General features: G+C 37.1%; 1 protein-coding gene and 1 pseudogene across 1 annotated transcript; one reads left to right on the plus strand and one right to left on the minus strand.

Annotated features, from left to right (window-relative positions):
- Nucleotides 1–70: 70 nt before the first annotated feature.
- LOC125262062 (maternal DNA replication licensing factor mcm3-like) lies at nt 71–3666 on the plus strand. The gene is made up of 4 exons (XM_048180623.1): nt 71–78; nt 378–580; nt 2650–2776; nt 3344–3666. Exons 1-4 carry the CDS (start codon nt 71–73, stop codon nt 3540–3542), a joined length of 537 nt encoding a protein of 178 aa, XP_048036580.1. The 3' UTR covers nt 3543–3666.
- Nucleotides 3667–3956: 290 nt separating this feature from the next.
- LOC125262063 lies at nt 3957–18961 on the minus strand (annotated as a pseudogene).
- Nucleotides 18962–22035: the final 3074 nt, after the last annotated feature.

The following is a 22035-nucleotide window of genomic DNA, read 5'->3' on the forward strand; positions in this document are numbered from 1 at the left end:
GACATTTAATAGGCCTACATTTTTAGGCTGGCCCGTATTCCAGCGCGATGCTTCAGTTTTAAGGTTCATCATGGTAAGGTATCTAGCTAAACAACTGTTTTACGATAGAAATGTTAAACGACGGACAGCAATGCAGTGATTTACTCGACTTTTTTGTAAAATGTTGCCATTTTGATTTTGAAACGAATATATAGGCTTGCGATTCTGATTCATGTAATTCGTTTGAATGTGATGAGACAAGAAACATTAACAGAGCCATTAACTAACCAAGTTAAAAATATTTTACACATATTTATAACATTTATTTTTTTACCATATAAATTTGATCTTTATGCATGAAATTATAACTGATATAAAGCTGGCTTTTAAATTTTTAGGAATAATCCTACTATATTCTTCACCCAGTATGATCAGTATAAGACCCCAGTGGAGAACATCGGGCTCCAGGATTCCTTGCTTTCCCGGTTTGATCTGCTCTTCATTGTTCTGGATCAGATGGATCCAGATAGCGATCGGGAGATCTCGGAGCATGTGCTGCGGATGCATCGATACAGAGTGCCGGGAGAGCAGGAGGGAGCAGGTGAGACTGCCATCTGGAGGCCAGAGCACAAACAGCACTGGAGATGTGTGCAGATTGGTGGTTATCAAACTTTTTTATTTTTTAGTTGGACTATTTTAGCCATAAAACAAATTGTTCACTAGCTAAGAAGTTAGACTGAACACTTGTACTGAATACACTGATTGATAACAGTTAGTTATGTTACTGAAGTGAGAGAAAATAAACACTATCAAGTATGTATTATATACGCTATCAATTATAATTTTATAATTTAATATCAATATTTTTCGTATAATATGTATTTTAGTGTATTAGATTAAATTCACTTTATTAAATGTTATTTATTAAATTGTTTTGTTTAAAAAGTTAAAGTTATTAAAGGATTAGTTAACTTTCAAATTAAAATTTCCTGATAATTTACTCACCCCCATGTCATCCAAGATGTTTATGTCTTTCTTTCTTCAGTCGAAAAGAAATTAAGGTTTTTGATGAAAACATTCCAGGATTTTTCTCCATAATAGTGGACTTCAATGGCCTCCAAACGGTTAAAGGTCAAAATTGCAGTTTACAGCGATACCAGACGAGAAATAAGGGTCTTATCTAGAGAAACCATCGCTCATTTTCTAACCATAAATGCTCATCTTGAACTTGCTCTCTTCTTCTTCTTCTTCTCTATTTGAATTCCAGCAGTGTAGACACTGCTAAGTGTATTACTGCCCTCCACAGGTCAAAGTTTGAACTAAACTGTCATATACAATATGCTTGTGCAAGTATATGACAATTAGTTCAAACTTTGACCTGTGGAGGGCAGTAATACACTTAACAGCGTCTACACTGCTGGAATTCTAATATGAGAGCTAGTTCAAGATGAGCATTTATGGTTAAAATGTATACATTTTATTATTATTTTTTTTTTAGAAAATGAGCGATGGTTTCTCTAGATAAGACCCTTATTCCTCGTCTGGGAGGCCATTGAAGTCCACTATATGGAGAAAAATCCTGGAATGTTTTCATCAAAAACCTTAATTTCTTTTTGAACGAAGAAAGAAAGACATGAACATCTTGGATGGCATGGGGGTGAGGAAATTATCAGAAAAAAATTATGTGAAAGAGAACTAATCCTTTAAATCACAAAGTAATAATTTTAATAATATATTTTTTTGAATATTTGTTTTTACTTTTAAACACTGCATCAGCGGTATGAAAAGTGATTCAATAGAACTCATGCTTGATCTGGAAAAAAAAATTAAAACATGCATGTTTTTAAAACATTTGCTAAGAGCAAATGTATATATACATTTAAAACATATAAAACAAATATATACATGCAAAAGCATCTAAGTCGTCTGACATTTTTCTTTGAAATGAACATTTTTCATCAGACTCCTATGTATAGGTTTCTATATACTGTAAGTACCAGGATTTCTGAATGGGATGAGGCTGGGATTTAGTGGGTTTGAAGTGAAAGTATTTGATGAACATATAGTATGTGCAGAAAGCAATCACTCAATATCATTATCTCATTTTTGACAGATGTGGCTGTTAGAGGCTTTTTTCATCAGACGTCTTGGAACGTTAAATAACAACAATAGAGAGGATATTTGTAAAACATAACATTATATGTCTCAAAACTCAACTTTTACTTAAAACTATTAAAATCATACCTGAGCACAAATACACACACACACCCTCAAATGCAATCATGCACACATATTCCTGTCATCGTATATGCCTACACTTTTATATGAGCTAATAAATATATGACCTAACTGTAGTGCTGGACACCATGCATGAAAGTGTTAAATTCTATAGTTTCAGATGGTGAAGTATGTATGTATGTATATGAGAGAGAAAGAATGATGCAAAATAAAAAAAATAAAACTTTTAAATGTACTTGTTTGTCTATGTGTATAGAGATGAAAATGTCAAATAATAATTTACTGAAAAAAAATGTAAATTTTATTTTGCATCATATACTTTCTCATATTATTATATTATATTATTATATTAGTGTGTGTTTGCTCTCGAGTTTTGAGCTTCAGAAGCTTTAGTCAGCTGTTACTCTCATTCTCTCATGTCTGTACCAACAGCAATGCCGCTGGGAAGTACAGTAGACGTATTCGCCACAGACGACCCAAACATCACAGAAGCAGCTGAGCAGGAGCTACAGATCTATGAGAAAAAAGACACTGTCCTGCATGGCCACAGGAAGAAAAAGTACATCTCTCTTCACTTAGATTTAATTTCCTTAGAAAGTGTGTAACAAAGTCAGTCTACCGTAATCCATTGGGTTTCTGTGGTGCTCACCATAATCATTTGAAAGGGAGAAGGTTGTTACCATGGAGTTCATCAGGAAGTACATCCATGTTGCTAAGCTGGTGAAGCCGGTCCTGACGCAGGAGGCTTCGGACTACATAGCAGAAGAGTATTCCAGTTATATATTACAGTTATTCCACCAGACTACACTTGGGTTCTCTCACTCTCTTCCCCAATTCCACTGTGGAAAACTGTCAAAATGATAGTTTATATTGAAGTGTTTTATAATTTTGTAAATAACAAAGTGTGAAAAATGTTGGGAAAAAAGTCTGCTCCTTGACTTAGATATGTCCAACTCTGTCTATCCAGCAGCGGTGAAGATGTTAATAATAAATTAGAATTGAATTGGTTCTTCTCCTTTTGTATTTCCACTCCCTCACTATTTTGTTTTAGTCAATTCAACAGGCACATTAGATACGGAGACTGACTTTTGACAGCGTTTCATGTGACCTTTTGCAACATTTTTAGATTGAAAGTCTTCAAGGCGGTTCTACTGAAGGCCTTCAAGGTGACCCGGTCTCAGTCTGTGGCAGTGCCTGATCTTCTGACTCACATTAACAAAGGCCAGGACGAGGAGTTTGACCAGACCGAGATTAACCTTCTGCTGGAGCGCATGCAGGATGACAACCAGGTCATGCTCTCAGAGAACGTGGTGTTTCTCATCTAAAGGATTGTCAATGGACAGCTGCAGCTTTTGTGAATTCAGAAATGTAGATTACATTGCAATTATTTATATGCCAGCACTTTATTACAGACAGTAACAAATTACTAATAAATTGTGTGAGCATTAATGGTTGAGTATATATATTTTTGATCAATTTATTTATTTATTTAGGTTGAGTCATACATTTTAAAGGCCAGTTATGATTCAGTAGATCCAGCTCAGTAATGAAGGGCAGGATTCATCCTGCATTCATGACGTCATTAGAGCCTGCTTTAGTCCACTCTTCTTTTAAATTGACTTTTTTTGGTTCTGTAAGAGAGAAATCAGTATAATGGGAGTTAGATGCATTTATATTTGATAATGGTACAGTTGTCAGGTGTGGAAGAAGAAAACTGAGTTGTGTATATGGACACTCACAACCATCTGTCCTCTCTGGCTCAATCTTTCTCTCTTTCCATCTGTCATCTTCTCCTTCACACATACAACACTGAATTTGCAGGAAGACCTAGAAACATGACCGCTCCCACAAAAACATTTACTGTCACTGTTGCTGTAGAGCTTTCAACGGGGTCCTCAATCTCTAACCGCAGTTCTCTGGTCTCCAAAACTCTCTTGACTGAGGCTCCAAATGTCCAGTCACATCTACTGACAGAGTTAAATATTCATACTTAAGTCTACTTCTGTCATATATCATAGGAATCTCTGTATGGAATTAAATCTTGCTGCTCACAAACCTTCAATGCAGAGGAGGAAGATGACATCATCTCCTTTAATGAAGCTTCGGCTCTTCAGACTATCATGCGTGATATATCTGATACCATGACCAGGTCCCCGGTAATATCGACTGCCATCTGTGTTAGTGACTAGACTGCCTACTTTTTGTGGGTCTTCCCAGAAATACTTCACATTACCCATGGCTGTGTAAAGAGAGAACATGTTATTTATAAAGCATCTTTTCTTGTCATTTATCTTAAAGGCTACATCTACATTAATCTGGAAGTTTGTCTTTTTCTTTAAATTGTGGCCTTCTGTTTTTCATTTTTATCTTTGAAGATGCTTTCCCAGCTGGATAAATCTGACGTTTTCACATTTTAGTTTGAACTGAAAATGGACGTATTCTAAAATGACAATGCATGTTTAGTCATGTGATGCATTTTGTAACCATAGATATCTATGGTTATACCGCCATTGTTGTGCTTGCTATTCATTTTCATAGTGTTACTTTACAAACTTCAAATTACATTCCTGCAAAGATGACAAAAAATTGCTGTCCTGCGGCAGAACATAAGGGCAACTGCATTTTAGAACATGAAATATGTTGTTGTTGTTTATTTAAGTGGTGAGATACTGTGCCTGGCCAAAAAAATAAATACATTTTGGTTTTGAATAGGCAAATACTTGAGTCTATGTTTGGATCATTATTGCAGTGATTATTATATGTCTAGCATGTTATATGTTTGGCAACAGTTTTTCTAACCCTAATTGATGGAGTGTGTAGCTTTTCTTTTCTTAAACAACCATGTAGGAAGACACATCATGGCCATTTTCCAGGATGACAAGATTCATCAGGCTCAAATTGTGAAAGAATGGTTGGGAGGGAGCATGAAGAATAATTTTCACACATGAATTGGCACCTTTGAGTCCAGACCTTAAATTCATTGAAAGTCTTTGGCATGTGCTGGAGGAGACTTTACAGAGTGCTCACCTCTTGCATTGTCAATACAAGATCTTGACCAAAAATTGATGCACCTCTTGATGGAAATAAATTTTATGATGTTATTTCCATCAAGAGGTGCGTCAGTTTTTGGTCAAGATCTACTCCAGCACATCCCAAAGACTTTCTTTTCAATCTTCAAGCTCACTCCCAACCATTCTTTCACAATTTGAGCCTGATGAATCTAGACTTTGTATCATAAATATGGCCGTGATAGACCTTCCTACATGGTTGATTAAGAAATGAAAAGCTACACACTCAATCAGTTAGGGTTAAAAGAACTGTTCTCAAACATATACAGTAACATGCTAGAAACATAATCACTGCTACAATGATCAAGTCTCTTAAGTATTTGCCTATTTAATTTTTTTGGCCAGGCAGTGTATTTCGTTAATAAAATGATTGTTCCAGAAGAATATGAGAATTACTTATGTCTGGTCTCTCTGTATCATTTCAGTGAGATTTTATGTTTTCCGTATGAGCAGTAAGATGATTTAAGTGCTATCCAACATTTCAGTGTGGACGAGAAACTTGGAAAATGCTTGTGGAGAGAGAACATTTTGAAATGAATACAATCATTTTCAAACATATTCAAATTAATGTAGACGTATCCTAAATAATCTAGAATGTGTATCTGTACTTGGCATATATGCATTAATGGCTCATAAAAATGCCTAATATCTGCTGATTTCATGCCTCCCCAACTCTGTTTATATCTTACAGTTAGTGAAGGTCTCGTTTGGATCAGTAGTGATCATCATCACGTTGTTCATGCGGCGTTGGATGTCTGGATTCTGGTCCATCAACTCCATGGTTATCTGTCGCCATGGACACGGCCATTGGAGATTATCATCATAAGGTCCAGAGGTCAAGTGGAGGTAGACTGCCATTTTATCTAGGCTACCTGTAAAGCCATTAATGTACAAACTCATCTGAAATTAGTAACCATCTGGGGATCGGAAGCGGGGGCTGTAGGTTGCGGTGCCAACAGCAGTTGTAGCAAGAAGACTGGTAAAATCACGAATACGCCAAGTGTACTGAGGACACTGGGTCTCCGAGAGGTTGATGTCATCCAGAGACAGGCCACCCTTTGATGCGTCTCTTCCTTTAACTCCTTCAAACACCACTCTGAATTTATCAGAGACATTTAACGTCACATGGTGTAGTTCCCAGGAGTCTTTAAGCCCACCTAAACAGTACAAATATGCATTACCCATAGCTTAACAATTTATCCTTAAGGTGTGGTCACTAAATTTTGCAGAAGTTACATTCACACCAAGCACCTTTGTGTTGGTCAGGGCGTCAAGTTCATGTAACCAACTGGAACATGAGCAAAACATTTGTGGGAAACATTTTTGCCCCCATATGAGACTCCGAAACGTGTGGATCCCTATTGGAATGACTTGGGCTGCGTTTCTCAAAAGCATAGTGAGCAAAGTTGATTGTAGAGACCATTGATGGCATGGTTTTATGATCTACTTAGGCTTACTAAGCTTTTGGGAAGCACACCCTAGATTTTCCCACAACTTTAAGGTGTGGACATGTTAGTCAAATTTAAAGGGTTAGTTCACCCAAAAAATTCTGTCATTTATTACTTGCCCTCATGCCGTTCCACACCCGTAAGACCTTCGTTAATCTTCAGAACACAAATTAAGATATTTTTGTTGAAATCTGATGGCTCAATGAGGCCTTCATAGGGAGCAATGACATTTCCTCTCTCAAGATCCATAAAGGTACTAAAAACACATCTAAATCAGTTCATGTGAGTACAGTAGTTGAAAATTAATATTATGAAGCGACGAGAATATATTTGGAGCGCCAAAAAAAAAAAAGTTATTTAAACAACTTATTTAGTGATGGCCAATTTCAAAACACTGCCTCAGGAAGCATCGGAGCATAATGAATTAGTGTATCAAATCTGCTTTTCGGAGCACCAAAGTCGTGATTTCAGCCATTGGCAGTTTGACACGCGATCTGAATTGTAATTCGATACACTGATTCATTTGTGCTCCGATGCTTCCTGAAGCAGTGTTTTGAAATCAGCCATCACTAAATAAGTCGTTATTTTGTTTGTTTTTTGGCGCACCAAAAATATTCTCGTCGCTTTATAATATTAATATTGAACCACTGTACTCACATGAACTGATTTAAATGTTTTTAGTACCTTTTATGGATCTTGAGAGAGGAAATGTCATTGCTCCCTATGGAGGCCTCACTGAGCCATCGGATTTCAACTAAAATATCTCAATTTGTGTTCCGAAGATTAACGAAGGTCTTATGGGTGTAGAACGACATGAGGGTGAGTAATAAATGACAAAATTTTCATTTTTGGGTGAACTAACTCTTTAAAAATGTTTACTGTCAATAGTGAGAGATGATAAAGAAGCTCACGCAGAAGTCACTTTCAAACCAAGCAGCTTTCTGTTGGTCAAGGCGATGAATTCACGTGATCAACTTTAACACAAGTGAAATCTGCATGGGGAAATCATTTGAAAATCCCAATCGTGCAGATTCCTATTGAATGACTGCATTTCATCTGCAAAATTTTGCTGAGCAATGGTACATGTGACCCCACTTTTAATGTTAAATAATTCTTTGTTTGGTGTTGTGAATATTTTGATTTATTACCGCTGATCTTATGAATGAATCTCAGGTCTCCTTTGGGGTTTTCAGCGGTGTATTCACGCACCCAGATGTTTAGCTGGTCATCAGCGCCCCCACTGCTGTAATGATAGAACTGAAGGCATTGGGAGCGTCTTTTGGGGTAAAAGAGGCGACTTTCCAGGTAAGCCTTGTCTCCTTGGGTACCTGTGGCTGTGCTGAAATGCATGAAGAGCCCAACCCCTGTAAAAGTATAAACATTATTAGATAATAGACTACTAAGCCAGTCTTACTTTCTCACACCTCTTTGAACCTTATGGGGTGGTTTCCCGTACAGAGATTAAGCTTAGTCCTAAATTAAAATGGCCTTTTAAACCAGATTAACAAAAATCTGCTTTCTCTGTCATGGTTTTAAATAGTCCAAGACTTAGTCTAGTCCATAAGATGATTTCATGGAGGAAGACTAGAGCTACTCCAGGATTAAACTGAGGCTTAAACTAAACCTACCAGGAAGCAAGTTTAACTTCAGATTTTTGTTTCAAAGAAGACACATGGATTACTTGGACCGTGAGGACAGTGTGAGTAGAGGACTGGAGGTGGCTACAAGAGGAAGATGTGGACCTGCAGCCAGTAATCCAGTGGGTCCAAACTCAGCAACGACCTCTGTGGGAGGAAGTGGTCATTCTCTCTCTCACAAAAAAAAACTTAGGGGCCAAATTCAAGGACCTGCGTCTGCGAGACTGGGTGTTAGAGAGGGAGTGGAAGACCCTGTTACTGGGGAGAGGAGGTGGCGCAGAGGTCGCTGTGGGAGGAGGTTATCAGGGCTGCCCATGGGACAGAAGTGTCTGGACACTTTGGGGTTTTAAAAACACTCAAACATGTCAAGAGTTTTTTTCTGGTGGTTTGTGAGGAGAGATGTGGATGATTTTTGTTGGCTGTGTGATGGTTGCACTGCCCAAAATGGCCCACCTGGCCAGTCCCTCGCTCCCCTGCAACAGTTCCCTGTTGGGAGTCCAATGGAGAGAGCGAGGGTGGATGTAATGGGCCCTTTCCATGTTTGGAGAGGGGTAACAGGTTTGTGCCGACAGCTATAGATTATTTCACTAAATGGCCAGAAGCTTACGCACTGCCTGACCAAGAAGCCGAGACAGTGGTGAACACATTGGTGGGTGGCATTTTCATGTGGGGTCGCAGAATCCATTCACAGTGACCAAGTGCCGGATTTTGAGTCGTGTCTTCTCAGTGATGTGCAAAAAATTAGGGATCCACAAAACAAGGAATTCACACTTGCCATTTATCCTAATTGTGTGCTGATCCGCCTTGCAAGACTCAACCTTTGGGAGGTCACCTGAAGCACCTGATGTGCCACCGGGCCCTGAGTATGCTAGAAAGCATCAGGACTCATTGGAAGCCGCTCGTAATTTTGCAAGGAAGCAGTTGTTAAAAGCGGGGACCTGGCAGAAGAGAAGTTTCAACCTGAAGGCAAAACCGTGGCATTTCACAGCAGGAGAGCTGGTGTGGGTGTACAGCCCTCAGAGAAAGAAGGGCAGGTGCCCTAAACTTGACTCCCAGTATGTTAGGCCGTGCAGTGTTCTGGAGAAAATTAGAGAAATTGTTTACCAAGTTCAGTTGCCTCCGAGGGGTAGGAAGGTGGTCGTGCACAGAGACAGATTGGCACCTTATTAAGGAAGTGCCGCCACAGCCCCAGCACCGGCCTCCTCTACAGTCGTGCCTAACCCGGAGGGCAGGCCAGGACCCCTGTCGAGCACTTTCAGTACTCTGGCAGTCCCATGTGCAGCCACACCAGTTCTTGAGCTGCAAACCTTGCATTCGAATAGCCGTGCTTCAGTTACACAAGAAGGCCAGCTGCGGCCTCAGAGTCAGGAGGCCGTCGAGGCGGTTCAGGGACTTTGTTCGTTCCCTCAAGGTCGAGAAACTTTGTAAAGGGGAAGCAGTATAGCAAGTCTAAAGAGTGTTTTATGTTCTATTCCGGTGTGATCTAAGTGCATGTATGTTGTTTTCCTATTATGAGTTCTGCTTGTGTGGGGCTTTAAGCAGTGGGGTCTCCCTAAAATCCAAGATATGGGGCAAAAATTATGTTAAGCTATATCTATATCTGCAAAAATGAAGATTTGTCATATATCACACGAGTGATGTTTTTCTGTCCAGAATAGCATTAGTGCAAATGTGATACTGATTTTATACAACAGTTAAATAAATAAGAAGTTAATATTGAGTTACTGTTGACACAATATTGTCTGTTTTGCTCAATTTGCCAATGAAAATATATAGACAAATCAGAACTGTTCATCTCCAAGCAATGCACAGTGGCATTTCATTTCTGAATCTACGTATTAAACGAATTGGGTGAACCATGTTCAACCTCCAGTCTGTCAGCAGACTCGTCACCGCTTTGGATAAGGCTGATGACTGTTGTGTCATCTGCAAATTTCAGGAGCTTGACAGGGGTCTTTTGCCATGCAGTCGTTGCATGTTCTCCAAAGATTGCTGGTTCACAAATATTCCTATTTGCAGGTCTCCGCCAGTCGTAAACCTCTCTCTTCAGGCATTAGCAGTAGTCTTTTTGTGGTTTATTTTTATATTCTTCCATATGTATTGAATAACTAATGTCCACTCACAGATGTTCACAAAACAGTAGGGTAATAAATATTTTCTTTAAGAGTTTTCTCTTGTTCAGTAAAGATTTTTTTGATTGCAATCTTTTTTTCTGCTGCCATTTTTTTTTTCTCTAGGATTTGCTTCTCAGCTTCATATAATTTTAAGCTTTTCTTGGTTCATTTCATGTTTTATAGGCAACCTCAGTCATGCTAATTCAGATTAAGCACAGTTGGTTTTAAATTCATCCTGTTTATTTTAGTTCAGGACTCCATAGTCCAGGTGTTAGTAATCTGTACATGTTTCAGAAAGCCACTTTTAAGACACATTTTAAGCCATAAGACCTATTCCTGTCTTAATTTAAACCCTGTCGGGAAACCACCCCTTAAATGTGAGATCATTTTGCACGTCATAAATTATTTCTTTAAATAAATTAATAAATCAAATCAAACTTCCTAATGCCTCCCCCCAATCTCATTTGTGGAACAAGTTGTCATATAACGAATCTTCATTTTTGTGGATAATGTAGTGTGGTGTGAGTGGATATTCAGCGTTTTTTTCATAAAGGTGATCTGCAGGATGCTCTGTTAGCAGCTCTTGCATTATGTCAGGAAGAGGACCATTTACATTCAAATGTTATACAAATAAAATATATATATATATATATATATATATATATATATATATATATATATATATATATATATATAAATTAGATATAAATCAGCCATTCATGCTTAATTGGCCATTTTCATATGAAGTGTTCAAAATGAAGTGCCTACAATTGTTGAATCATACCCAAGCAGATATGTGTTTTAAAGCAGTGGGTGAGTAATTCACTTCTTGATTTCATTAATAAAAGCCTACTTTGAGATTCTGTTGACAAACCTGTTTATTGCTAGCACAGCAAAATATATGTAGCGCAAGTAATTTGCGGGCAATGTATCTGTATAAGAATGATATTTCCTTATAGTGTCAGTAAAATGTTTGTCATGAAGACCAAAGTGCCACCTTAATCATAAAGGGTTATCAGTTCAGGATTATGCACTATGAATTATTCAACTTTTTTCACAGCAGTGACCAGTGAACAGACAACATTTAACAACATTTGATAAATACATTTTTCCACATGATACACCCAAGAGAATCTTTGGACTAACTAAATATGATGTGATAAGACTGTGATGATGCATTTCTGTGATAGTTAACATCAGAAATATAAAGAAATCTTACAATAATTTACAATCTTAAAGCTACGTAAGGATAATGACAAGGAAGAGAAGAGATTGCTGAATAAAGTTATTTTTGTTTTGTTTTTGTGCACAAACAGTATTCTGCTCGCTTCATGAAATTAAGGTTGAACCACTGCAGTCACGTCGACTGTTTTAAGGATGTCTTTAGTACCTTTCTGGACCTTGAAAGTGTTGAATATATTGCTGTCTCTGGATGAGTCATATACCTCTCAGATTTCATCAAAAATATCTTAATTTTCTATTCTGAAGATGAATGAAGGTCTTACAGGTGTGGTATGATATGAGGGTTAGTAATTAATGACAGAAATTTCATTTTTGGGTGAACTAACCCTTTAACGCTATACTATGTGATAAATTACCTGACAACTGACATTTTTTTTCTTTTGCTACAGTATGTGGAAGTTATTCACATGCAACCTCAGCTAACATTCCCATTAAGTTATTATTTTAAAATGTTTTTGAACAAAAAATGTGAGTGTCAAGGCAACATTCCTTTTTTTTCTTTTTTCTTTTTGCAATCATTATGGGAATGTAACTTGAATGTTCTCTGAAACTAGTAACATTTAAAAAATGTTAGACGAACAACCTACTACTTCTGGTGAAATGCGCATTTGTGATGAACAAACCAAATGTAGTGCTTACTAGACACTATGTGATTTTGGACGTAATTAATCACAGGCAATCAGATGATATTTGAGGTTGTTATAGGGATTTTGGACCAATGAGATTTCACAATGGGCGGGGCTACCCTGCGCGATGGTGCATAAATGGAAAACTAAGTTCTGTTAGCTCACTTGCACGAAGTTTCATCAGCAACAGTTATGTGGCTCCAAAAAAAAAGTGCAGGCAGTTGTTGGGTTGAATCCTGCTTTTGTGTTTATGGGTGTTCATATACCTTGACATTGACCCAGAGTGGTGTAGTCCGTCTTTGGACCGCCCTCTACAGTTTGTACACGAGCCCACTTGGCATTTCCACCATCTCCCTGGATCATACCACAGATATTCGGTCCCTCAAAGTGGCAAGAGTCCAGAAAAGTTGAGGTTCTAGCTGGAAGAATTTTGAAAGATGCTTTAGGAAATGTTTTATCTGAGCAAGCAGTTTATCTTATCAGTCAGGCTAATTTCAATATATTTATAAAAAAAATAATGGAGGATTATTCAACCAGTCAAGGTCAACTGGTCTCCCACATAAAGTGTGTTATAAAGTGTAATCATAAACTTACTACAGTTGTATAGCCTGTTTAGCTTGAGCAGGTCACTGTCACTAAACTCCATGCTTTGACCAATCACATCCAAGAATTCTGGTATCTTGGTAACGATGGTTGGCTTGTTGCCTTTGTTGAAGGCCATCTTACCGTAGTGCATGAGCGAAACATAATCATAAGGCACACCGAGAGAGCTTGAAACTGTTTCATCATTTAAATCGAAGATTCGCTCTTTACCTATGTGAGAAACAAACCAGGAAATAGATTAATGTAATAATAGAATATAGTAAAGAGATTGGCAAGACAGAATATCACTAAAAAGAGATGGCACGAATTGATATGTTTATGAATTCAGTTATTACCCTCTTCAATCTGGTCCCACACTATGGTGACGTAGTCGTCTCTGTCAGATCTGGACTGCTCGTGCCAGAAACCCAACGCATGCAGAAACTCATGCTCCACTATTCCTAAATGGTCACAGTTTTCACCAATTGACAACTCCTGTTTTCCCATCTGTCGGTTCCCCACCATTGAGTAACATCTGGAACAGAGAAAAATCCTGAATTTCGTGCTACTGTCACTGTGAAGAAAAAGTTCTTCATTCTGTTGCAGCTTGCACATGGTTGAATAGTTATGAAATGCTAATATGTTAATGCTAAAATGTTCTCTTATCTAAGCCCAAGCAAGAATATTATTTCAACATATTATTTCAGATATTTTTGCTCTTCCAACATTTCATTAAAGGGGACTGTGGCTTTTTTTAACAGAAATAAACAGAAACCCCCCAAAACAGAAAATAAAGTGTCCAAATAAACAGGGGACCTGGTGTGCTCGTTGTGCCGGGGAAATGTGAAGGAAGGGTAGTGAGCGGATAAGATGGGTCCAGGTAAGGGGCGGGGTCCGGCGGCCGCACCCGCTTCTCTCTCTTCGGTCCAAGACGCGAGGGGTGGTGGCTCCGGCACAGCGGCTCGTCCTCTTTAAACCATGACAACTTAGGGGAATAGCGGCCCGGTGTACTAATCCTGTCGGTGGCGTTACGCATGCTTCTCCATTCCGGACCGCGGGTCCGGCGACTCACATCTATGGCCGTGTGGGAGTCCCTCCGAGCTCCCTTTCCTGGACCCATGAGGACACCAGCTTGCATGCACAGGGGAAAGAGACCGGTCTCCCGAGGAGAGGCACGCTCAGCATTAAACAGCGGCGGTGATGAGGCTTAATTTATCTTCAGATGTGCGTTATCACACGCCGCCAGTCCTGGATATTTCAGCGCGCCTCCTCTCTCTCACACCCACTGCAGTCGCGAAGCTGGTGAAGGGTGGCAATTTAAAAAATGGGGTGGCGCTGACAATAAGGGAAAGGCAGCCGTTACGTCACAGGACCTATAATGCTCCTTTTACAAGATGTAATATCTATAAGTCTCTGGTGTCTCCAGAATGTGTAAGTTTGAGCTCAAAATACCCCACAGATCATTTATTATAGCTTGTCAAATTTGCCTCTATTTGGGTGTGAGCAAAAACACTGCATTTATGTGTGTCCCTTTAAATGCAAATGAGCTGCTGCTCCCAGCCCCCTTTCCAGAAGAGGGCGGAGCTTTAACAGCTCAACAACAACAAAGCTGGAGAATCTCACGCAGCCAAAATGAGGATTGTCAGTAACGGTGTTCAGCCTTACATTGTTCAAACCGGAGTCGACGCTGATGGAGAGACTCTTTATGAAATTGATGTAGTTGCTGTGGAGTTGATTCAACTCATCCACTAGCATGTGCCGTCATGTTAACCTTTTGTGCAAATCCAGTGTCGAATTGACCCTCGTTTGTGAAGCAGTCCGGCGTAAAATGACGCTCTACTACAACAACTCTTCCTCTTCTCTAAAGCAGCCCAACATGGCCTCACTCCCTTTGTTGTGTGTTCTTGGGGGTGGGGTTTATGTAAATTTTAGGGTTAGTGATGTCACTAACTAGTAGTCAATACCAGCCGTTTGTTGTAATCCTTAAACAGAATTATTTAAAAGAAAACATCTTCTTTGCATTGAACTATGAGTGTCGTAAGTTTGCAGATGTTGTTTATGCTCAAACAGCAACATTACACACTAACTAAAGTTAAAAAAGAGAAATCATAATCAATCACCTCTTTAATTGGCATTTTAAAGTGTAGGCATCTTACTAACTATGTACCTATGCAGCTATGACAACTAACACTCATTTATTTGTAACTACATGTCAACAAGCAGTCATTACAGTATTAGTAGGCTCTCTTCTTAATATCTGCTAACACTTAACCCTAACACCTAATACCTAAAACTCTTAATAAGTTACTTAGTAGAATGTCTAAAGTGGACCATCAAAATAAAGTGTAACCATTTAATAAATTTTAATTATTACATTTTTAATATCTTTTTCTGTTTTTGTATTGAAAAGATGTGAGAGCACAATATGTTCCATCCATTAATATCAACGTGGATAGAATTATTGAGTGTAATGTGTGAAGTTTCCTCACCCGCTGCCTTTAAACACAGAAATGTAGTTTGGCTCTCCACTCCAGGGTTTGAAGTCAATACAAGTCTTGAGTCTGAATTGCTCAAATGCTTTCAGTATCACACCTTTGGCATTGATTTCTGTTGAAAATTGTGAAAGAACAAGAGAAAGAGCGACAGCGAGCGAGAGATTTTAAAAGGTTAAGTTAGAATGAGAATATCAGATAAAGATCAAAGCATTACAGTTGTGCTCAAAAGAATCTGCAAAATGTTAATTATTTTAACAAAATAAGAGAGATCATATAAAATGTATGCCATTTTTTATTTAGTACTGTCCTGAGTAAGATATTTTACATAAATGTTTACATAGTCCACAAGAAGAAAAAACAAGAAATTAAAGCTGCAAGCAGCGATGAAAGGGCCCTCGCACCCAGGCTAACCGCCACCCGAAGGCCTTAAGAAAACAGTAAACAGTGGATGACATGCAAGTGTGTAAATATAGGAAAAATATGGTCATTACAAATATGGATAAAATAAGTCATTTTGACGTGCCACACTTCCTGCTGTCAGCAGGTGGTGCTTTGACTATAACTGAATATTGGCATGTTAATGTCTTCAGGCCAGGACTCTAATAAAACGTGAAATTTGGGGCAGATCGGACATTGTATGCCCGAGTTAAAACAACTTCCTGTTTCATGGCGAAACATCGAATTTTGTCAGGCCGCCACAGACACACACTTCTTCACACTCTAGATCTTCACAATTTAACATCTCAAAAGCCAGACTGACCAAATATGATGTTGATCTGATTAAAGCTCTAGGAGGAATTTGTTAAAGTACAACTTCTAGAAATGGCAAAAACTGCAAAAATTCAAAATATCTCACTTCTTGTTGGGTTTTCAGATTTTGCACCCATGCAGGGACTTTTTTGTAGGTATTGAGCTGTTATACATGTCTACCGAATTTCATACTTAATTGAAATTTTGTAGGTGGCGCTATTGAGCCATTTTGCCACACCTAATTCTGAAACCCATATCAGACATACATTTTCACCACTTCTGATGCATGTGCAAAGTTTCATGAGTTTTCGAGCATGTTTAGGCCCTCAAAAATGTGATTTGATTTGGAGAAGAAGAAGAATTGACTGAGCAATTACAATAGGGTCCTCACACCATCAGTGCTCGGGCTCTAAAAAAACAGAATTTTTTAAAATGACCCAGTTCAAAAGTTTACATACCCTTGATTCTTAATACTTTGTGTCATTACCTGGATGATCCATGACTGTTTGTTTTGTAATGGCTGTTCTTGAGTCCCTTGTTTGTCCTGAGCAGTTAATGTTCTTCAGAAAAATCCACCAGGTCCCGAAAAATTCTTCGGCTCTCAATGCATAGTTTTCCTTCTGGTGCATCAGTGAACGTTTGAACCTTTTTTAATAGTTGTGTTTGAGTCCCCCAGTTGTCCTCAGTGTGAAAAGATGGATCTCAAAATCATACAGTTACTGCTGGAAAGGGTTCAAATTATGCAAAAGATGCTGGAAAACTGAAAATTATGCAGGACCTGAAGAACGTTGGGTAGTTTTACTACTCAGGAGTCAAACAGGGGACTCATGAAAAACCGTCACAAAACAAGCAAACAGCCGTAGATCATCCACCACACACAGTTTAGGAATAAAGCTGTAAACTTTTGAGCACAACTGTAAAGCATTCAATAGAAAGTATTCTATAGATTCACCTACCAAGGCTGCTGTCGAGGAAGTACGGCACAGTGGTAGGCCAGAGATACCGTTCACCCAGAATAGTGTTTCTGCCTTTTCCCTGTTAAACACAAACCAAACATGGATTTAGCTTGATTTACACATCCCTGTTGTTTCATGTGCAAGTTACCCTATAACTTGTTTACCCTTTTATTTTATTTTATTAATTTTGATGTTTGTTTATTGCTTGAAAAAATTTAAAATTATATATTTAAACATCCAAGATTTTAGTTAGAAACCTCGTAGAAAATTAATTAAAATCAAATCAAATAAAAAAACAGCTAATCTACATCCTGATGTTTAAGCACTTTCTGAATGTTAAGCATCTCCTAAAAGACTATTTTATTTTTTATGTTTGTTTATTGCTTGACAATTTACACAACTATATTTACACGTCCTAAATTTTAGTTACAACATTTTTTAGATTTTTTTTTTATATATATATATACAGGTTTCAGGTCCTATTTTGTAGCCTGTTAATAGAAAGTGTTTTATGAGAATGTGTTTTCTAAAACACTGACCTCCTCTATCAGAATGTCTCCTTCCACCAGGTTAAGTCCTGCCTCTGTTGAACAACACAGCAGTTACTGCAGAAGTGGTTTTGAAATAATGCTACAGATTAAAGATGCATATTAATGTTTCCACAAACCTTCATTTATTTCAAATATAGCCTTGTCATTTCCATTATCTACATAGATCTCCGTTTTGCCTTTAAAATAAATAAATAAATAATCCAGAGCATAGAATATAAAATCCTTTAAAAATCAAATGTGTTTTTGAGAGAATGTGATTATTGTGACTCACCTGACAGTGAAGATGTTGGCTTTGAAAGAAAACATTTGAGAAAAGTGTCAAAGTGCACATTTACATCAACAAATGATTACAGTGCAAGCCTTGATCTTGTATAACCTACTATTATGAAACCAATTCATCATAAAACTCATTCAATCCTGAACAGGTTCAATACATTTGAATACAACTAAACTAGCTGTGCTCTAAAATATGATCATTTGCTTTTGCTTAGCATGCATTATTCAACATATGATCACAAAACTGAACCCCCGACACACAAAGTACTGAATTCTGGACTCACCAAACACAGAGCCGTGGCACATATGGACAGAATGAGAAATGTATGAAGAGAAGCCATGAGATCTCTTTACTGAGCTCTTCTCTTCTAACCATCAGTGTATATGTTTATTTACCAATTTATAGAACAATAAGAGTTAGTCTGCAATGATAAGAGCCTGCAGCTGATAGGATATGATTACACTGATGGTAACCATGCAGACATAAACATAAGATATGATAAATAAGATATGATAAATTTGAGGTTTATTTGCACACCATATAACAGGGCCGTCACGAGCATGCTGTGAGGCCCTGTGCAACCTAGTGGACTCGAGGCTCCACCCGACTCATGGGTTTGTATATGGCAGGCATATGCCAGGATTGTTTTTTTTATTTGATCTCATATACACAAACACATTTTAACCACTAGTATATGTTTAATTAAAAGTAACATCTGTAATTATATAGAAAGTGATAAGTGAAAGTGAACTCGCTCTCCCGTCCCTTCAAAAATACAGCGTGCATGACATTACTGTGCAAAGATGAACATGGATGGAAAGAGGCTATGGGTGAAAGCGAAAATATAAGTAATAATGCAGAGGTGAAAAGGGTGAAAAATTTGACACTTTCTCGCAATTCTGACTTTACATCACTCAATTCTGACTTTATCACGTAATTCTGACTTTATATCACGTAATTCTGACTTTATATCACACAATTCTGACTTTATATCACACAATTCTGACTTTATATCATGTAATTCTGACTTTATCACGTAATTCTGACTTTATATCTAACAATTCTGACTTTATATCATGTAATTCTGACTTTATATCACACAATTCTGACTTTATATCACACAATTCTGATTTTATATCATGTAATTCTGACTTTATATCACACAATTCTGACTTTATATCACGTAATTCTGACTTTATAGCTCACAATTCTGACTTTATATCATGTAATTCTGACTTTATATCACGCAATTCTGACTATATCACGTAATTCTGACTTTATATCACACAATTCTGACTTTATATCACAAAATTCTGACTTTATATCATGTAATTCTGACTTTATATCTCACAATTCTGACTTTATATCACGTAATTCTGACTTTATATCTCACAATTCTGACTTTATATCACGTAATTCTGACTTTATATCACATAATTCTGACTTTATAACTCACAATTCTGACTTTATATCATGTAATTCTGACTTTATATCACATAATTCTGACTTTATATCTCACAATTCTGACTTTATATCACGTAATTCTGACTTTATATCTCACAATTCTGACTTTATATCACGTAATTCTGACTTTATATCACATAATTCTGACTTTATATCTCACAATTCTGACTTTATATCACGTAATTCTGACTTTATATCTCACAATTCTGACTTTATATCACGTAATTCTGACTTTATAGCTCACAATTCTGACTTTATATCATGTAGTTCTGACTTTATATCACGTAATTCTGACTTTATATCTCACAATTCTGACTTTATATCACGTAATTCTGACTTTATATCTCACAATTCTGACTTTATATCACGTAATTCTGACTTTATAGCTCACAATTCTGACTTTATATCACATAATTCTGACTTTATATCACACAATTCTGACTTTATATCACAAAATTCTGACTTTATATCATGTAATTCTGACTTTATATCTCACAATTCTGACTTTATATCACGTAATTCTGACTTTATATCTCACAATTCTGACTTTATATCACGTAATTCTGACTTTATATCACATAATTCTGACTTTATAACTCACAATTCTGACTTTATATCATGTAATTCTGACTTTATATCACATAATTCTGACTTTATATCTCACAATTCTGACTTTATATCACGTAATTCTGACTTTATATCTCACAATTCTGACTTTATATCACGTAATTCTGACTTTATATCACATAATTCTGACTTTATAACTCACAATTCTGACTTTATATCATGTAATTCTGACTTTATATCACATAATTCTGACTTTATATCTCACAATTCTGACTTTATATCACGTAATTCTGACTTTATATCTCACAATTCTGACTTTATATCACATAATTCTGACTTTATAACTCACAATTCTGACTTTATATCATGTAATTCTGACTTTATATCACATAATTCTGACTTTATATCACGTAATTCTGACTTTATATCTCACAATTCTGACTTTATATCACGTAATTCTGACTTTATAGCTCACAATTCTGACTTTATATCACGCAATTCTGACTTTATATCTCACAATTCTGACTTTATATCACGTAATTCTGACTTTATATCTCACAATTCTGACTTTATATCACGTAATTCTGACTTTATATCACATAATTCTGACTTTATATCTCACAATTCTGACTTTATATCACACAATTCTGACTTTAAATCACACATTTGTGACTTTATATCACGTAATTCCCACTTTATATCACACAAGTCTGACTTTATATCTCGCAATTATGACTTTATAACTCGCAATTATGACTTTATATCACATAATTCTGACTTTATAACTCGCAATTCTGACTTTTTTTCTCACAATCCTGAATTTTTCTCTCGCAATTCTTACTTAAATCACGCAATTCTGACTTTATATCACGCAATTCCAATTTTATAACTGGCAATTGTGACTTTATATCTCGCAATTCTGAGAAAAAAAAAGTCAGAATTGTGAGATATGTTTGCTGTTTCTTCATTTTTACTGCCTTATGGGATGTAATGTCTTCTTTAAAATAGGAAGGATTAAAGCAATAAGCCCCATGAAGCCGTGGTTTACCATGGCTTCAGGGGGCTTTTTGCTTTCATAAAACGGTTACCACACAATACAACTATTAAAGCCAAAAAATATACTAACTTTCATGAAGTAATATCTTTAAAAGGCTTCCTTCCGCTGGAAAAAATAGTCCCTGACCATGAACAGCAACAGAAGTTACATTTATTATTCCATTAGATGCCGGTACCAAATGACTAATGCTTTGACTAGTTCTGTCAGTGTCAGCAGGGCGCCGGAAACCCATTAAATGTTAAAAGGACAAGATCGCTTCAGACATTCAAACAGATTTTTTATAATGAACATAGGACTGACCCGAAGGAAAATGCTAAATTTGAATGCAGGTTATACACTCGGTCACTCTATATTTCTTTTACAATACTCTTCAACATAATACATTAAGCTTCCAAGAACAAAATAAATAGAGAAGAAACATATGTTTACCATGTTGCTAAGAGTGGTTGCTAAGACAGACGCAGCAACATACACATTCAGTGGCGCAGCGATACTTATGTAATGTGATCAGCTGTATGTTTTTGGGAATTTTACAACGGCTTTGAACACGGCTCAACCAATCAGAATCAAGGGCCGGAACTATCTGTTTTCTAAAATTGTTTTTAAAGTATGACATTTTTGTAATGGAGGTTGATTTTACTCTTGAATAAAACGTTTTTGAATGATATGCTGTGAGGGGTACACATGACACAGTCACACATTTGATATTCTTGATGCTGCTGCTGTGCGCTGTAGCCAATTGCTCTGCATGTTGTTAGGATGACATTTAATAGGCCTACATTTTTAGGCTGGCCCGTATTCCAGCGCGATGCTTCAGTTTTAAGGTTCATCATGGTAAGGTATCTAGCTAAACAACTGTTTTACGATAGAAATGTTAAACGACGGACAGCAATGCAGTGATTTACTCGACTTTTTTGTAAAATGTTGCCATTTTGATTTTGAAACGAATATATAGGCTTGCGATTCTGATTCATGTAATTCGTT

The sequence above is a fragment of the Megalobrama amblycephala genome, unplaced genomic scaffold, assembly GCF_018812025.1.
Source record: "Megalobrama amblycephala isolate DHTTF-2021 unplaced genomic scaffold, ASM1881202v1 scaffold582, whole genome shotgun sequence".
Lineage (NCBI taxonomy): Eukaryota > Metazoa > Chordata > Actinopteri > Cypriniformes > Xenocyprididae > Megalobrama > Megalobrama amblycephala.

What these genes read in the sequence shown, in the direction of transcription:
- LOC125262062 (XM_048180623.1), top strand. An exon ending in GGGAGAGCAGGAGGGAGCAG is followed by an intron (nt 581 to 2,649) that starts GTGAGACTGCCA and finishes CTGTACCAACAG; the next exon opens with CAATGCCGCTGGGAAGTACA. An exon ending in CATGGCCACAGGAAGAAAAA is followed by an intron (nt 2,777 to 3,343) that starts GTACATCTCTCT and finishes CAACATTTTTAG; the next exon opens with ATTGAAAGTCTTCAAGGCGG.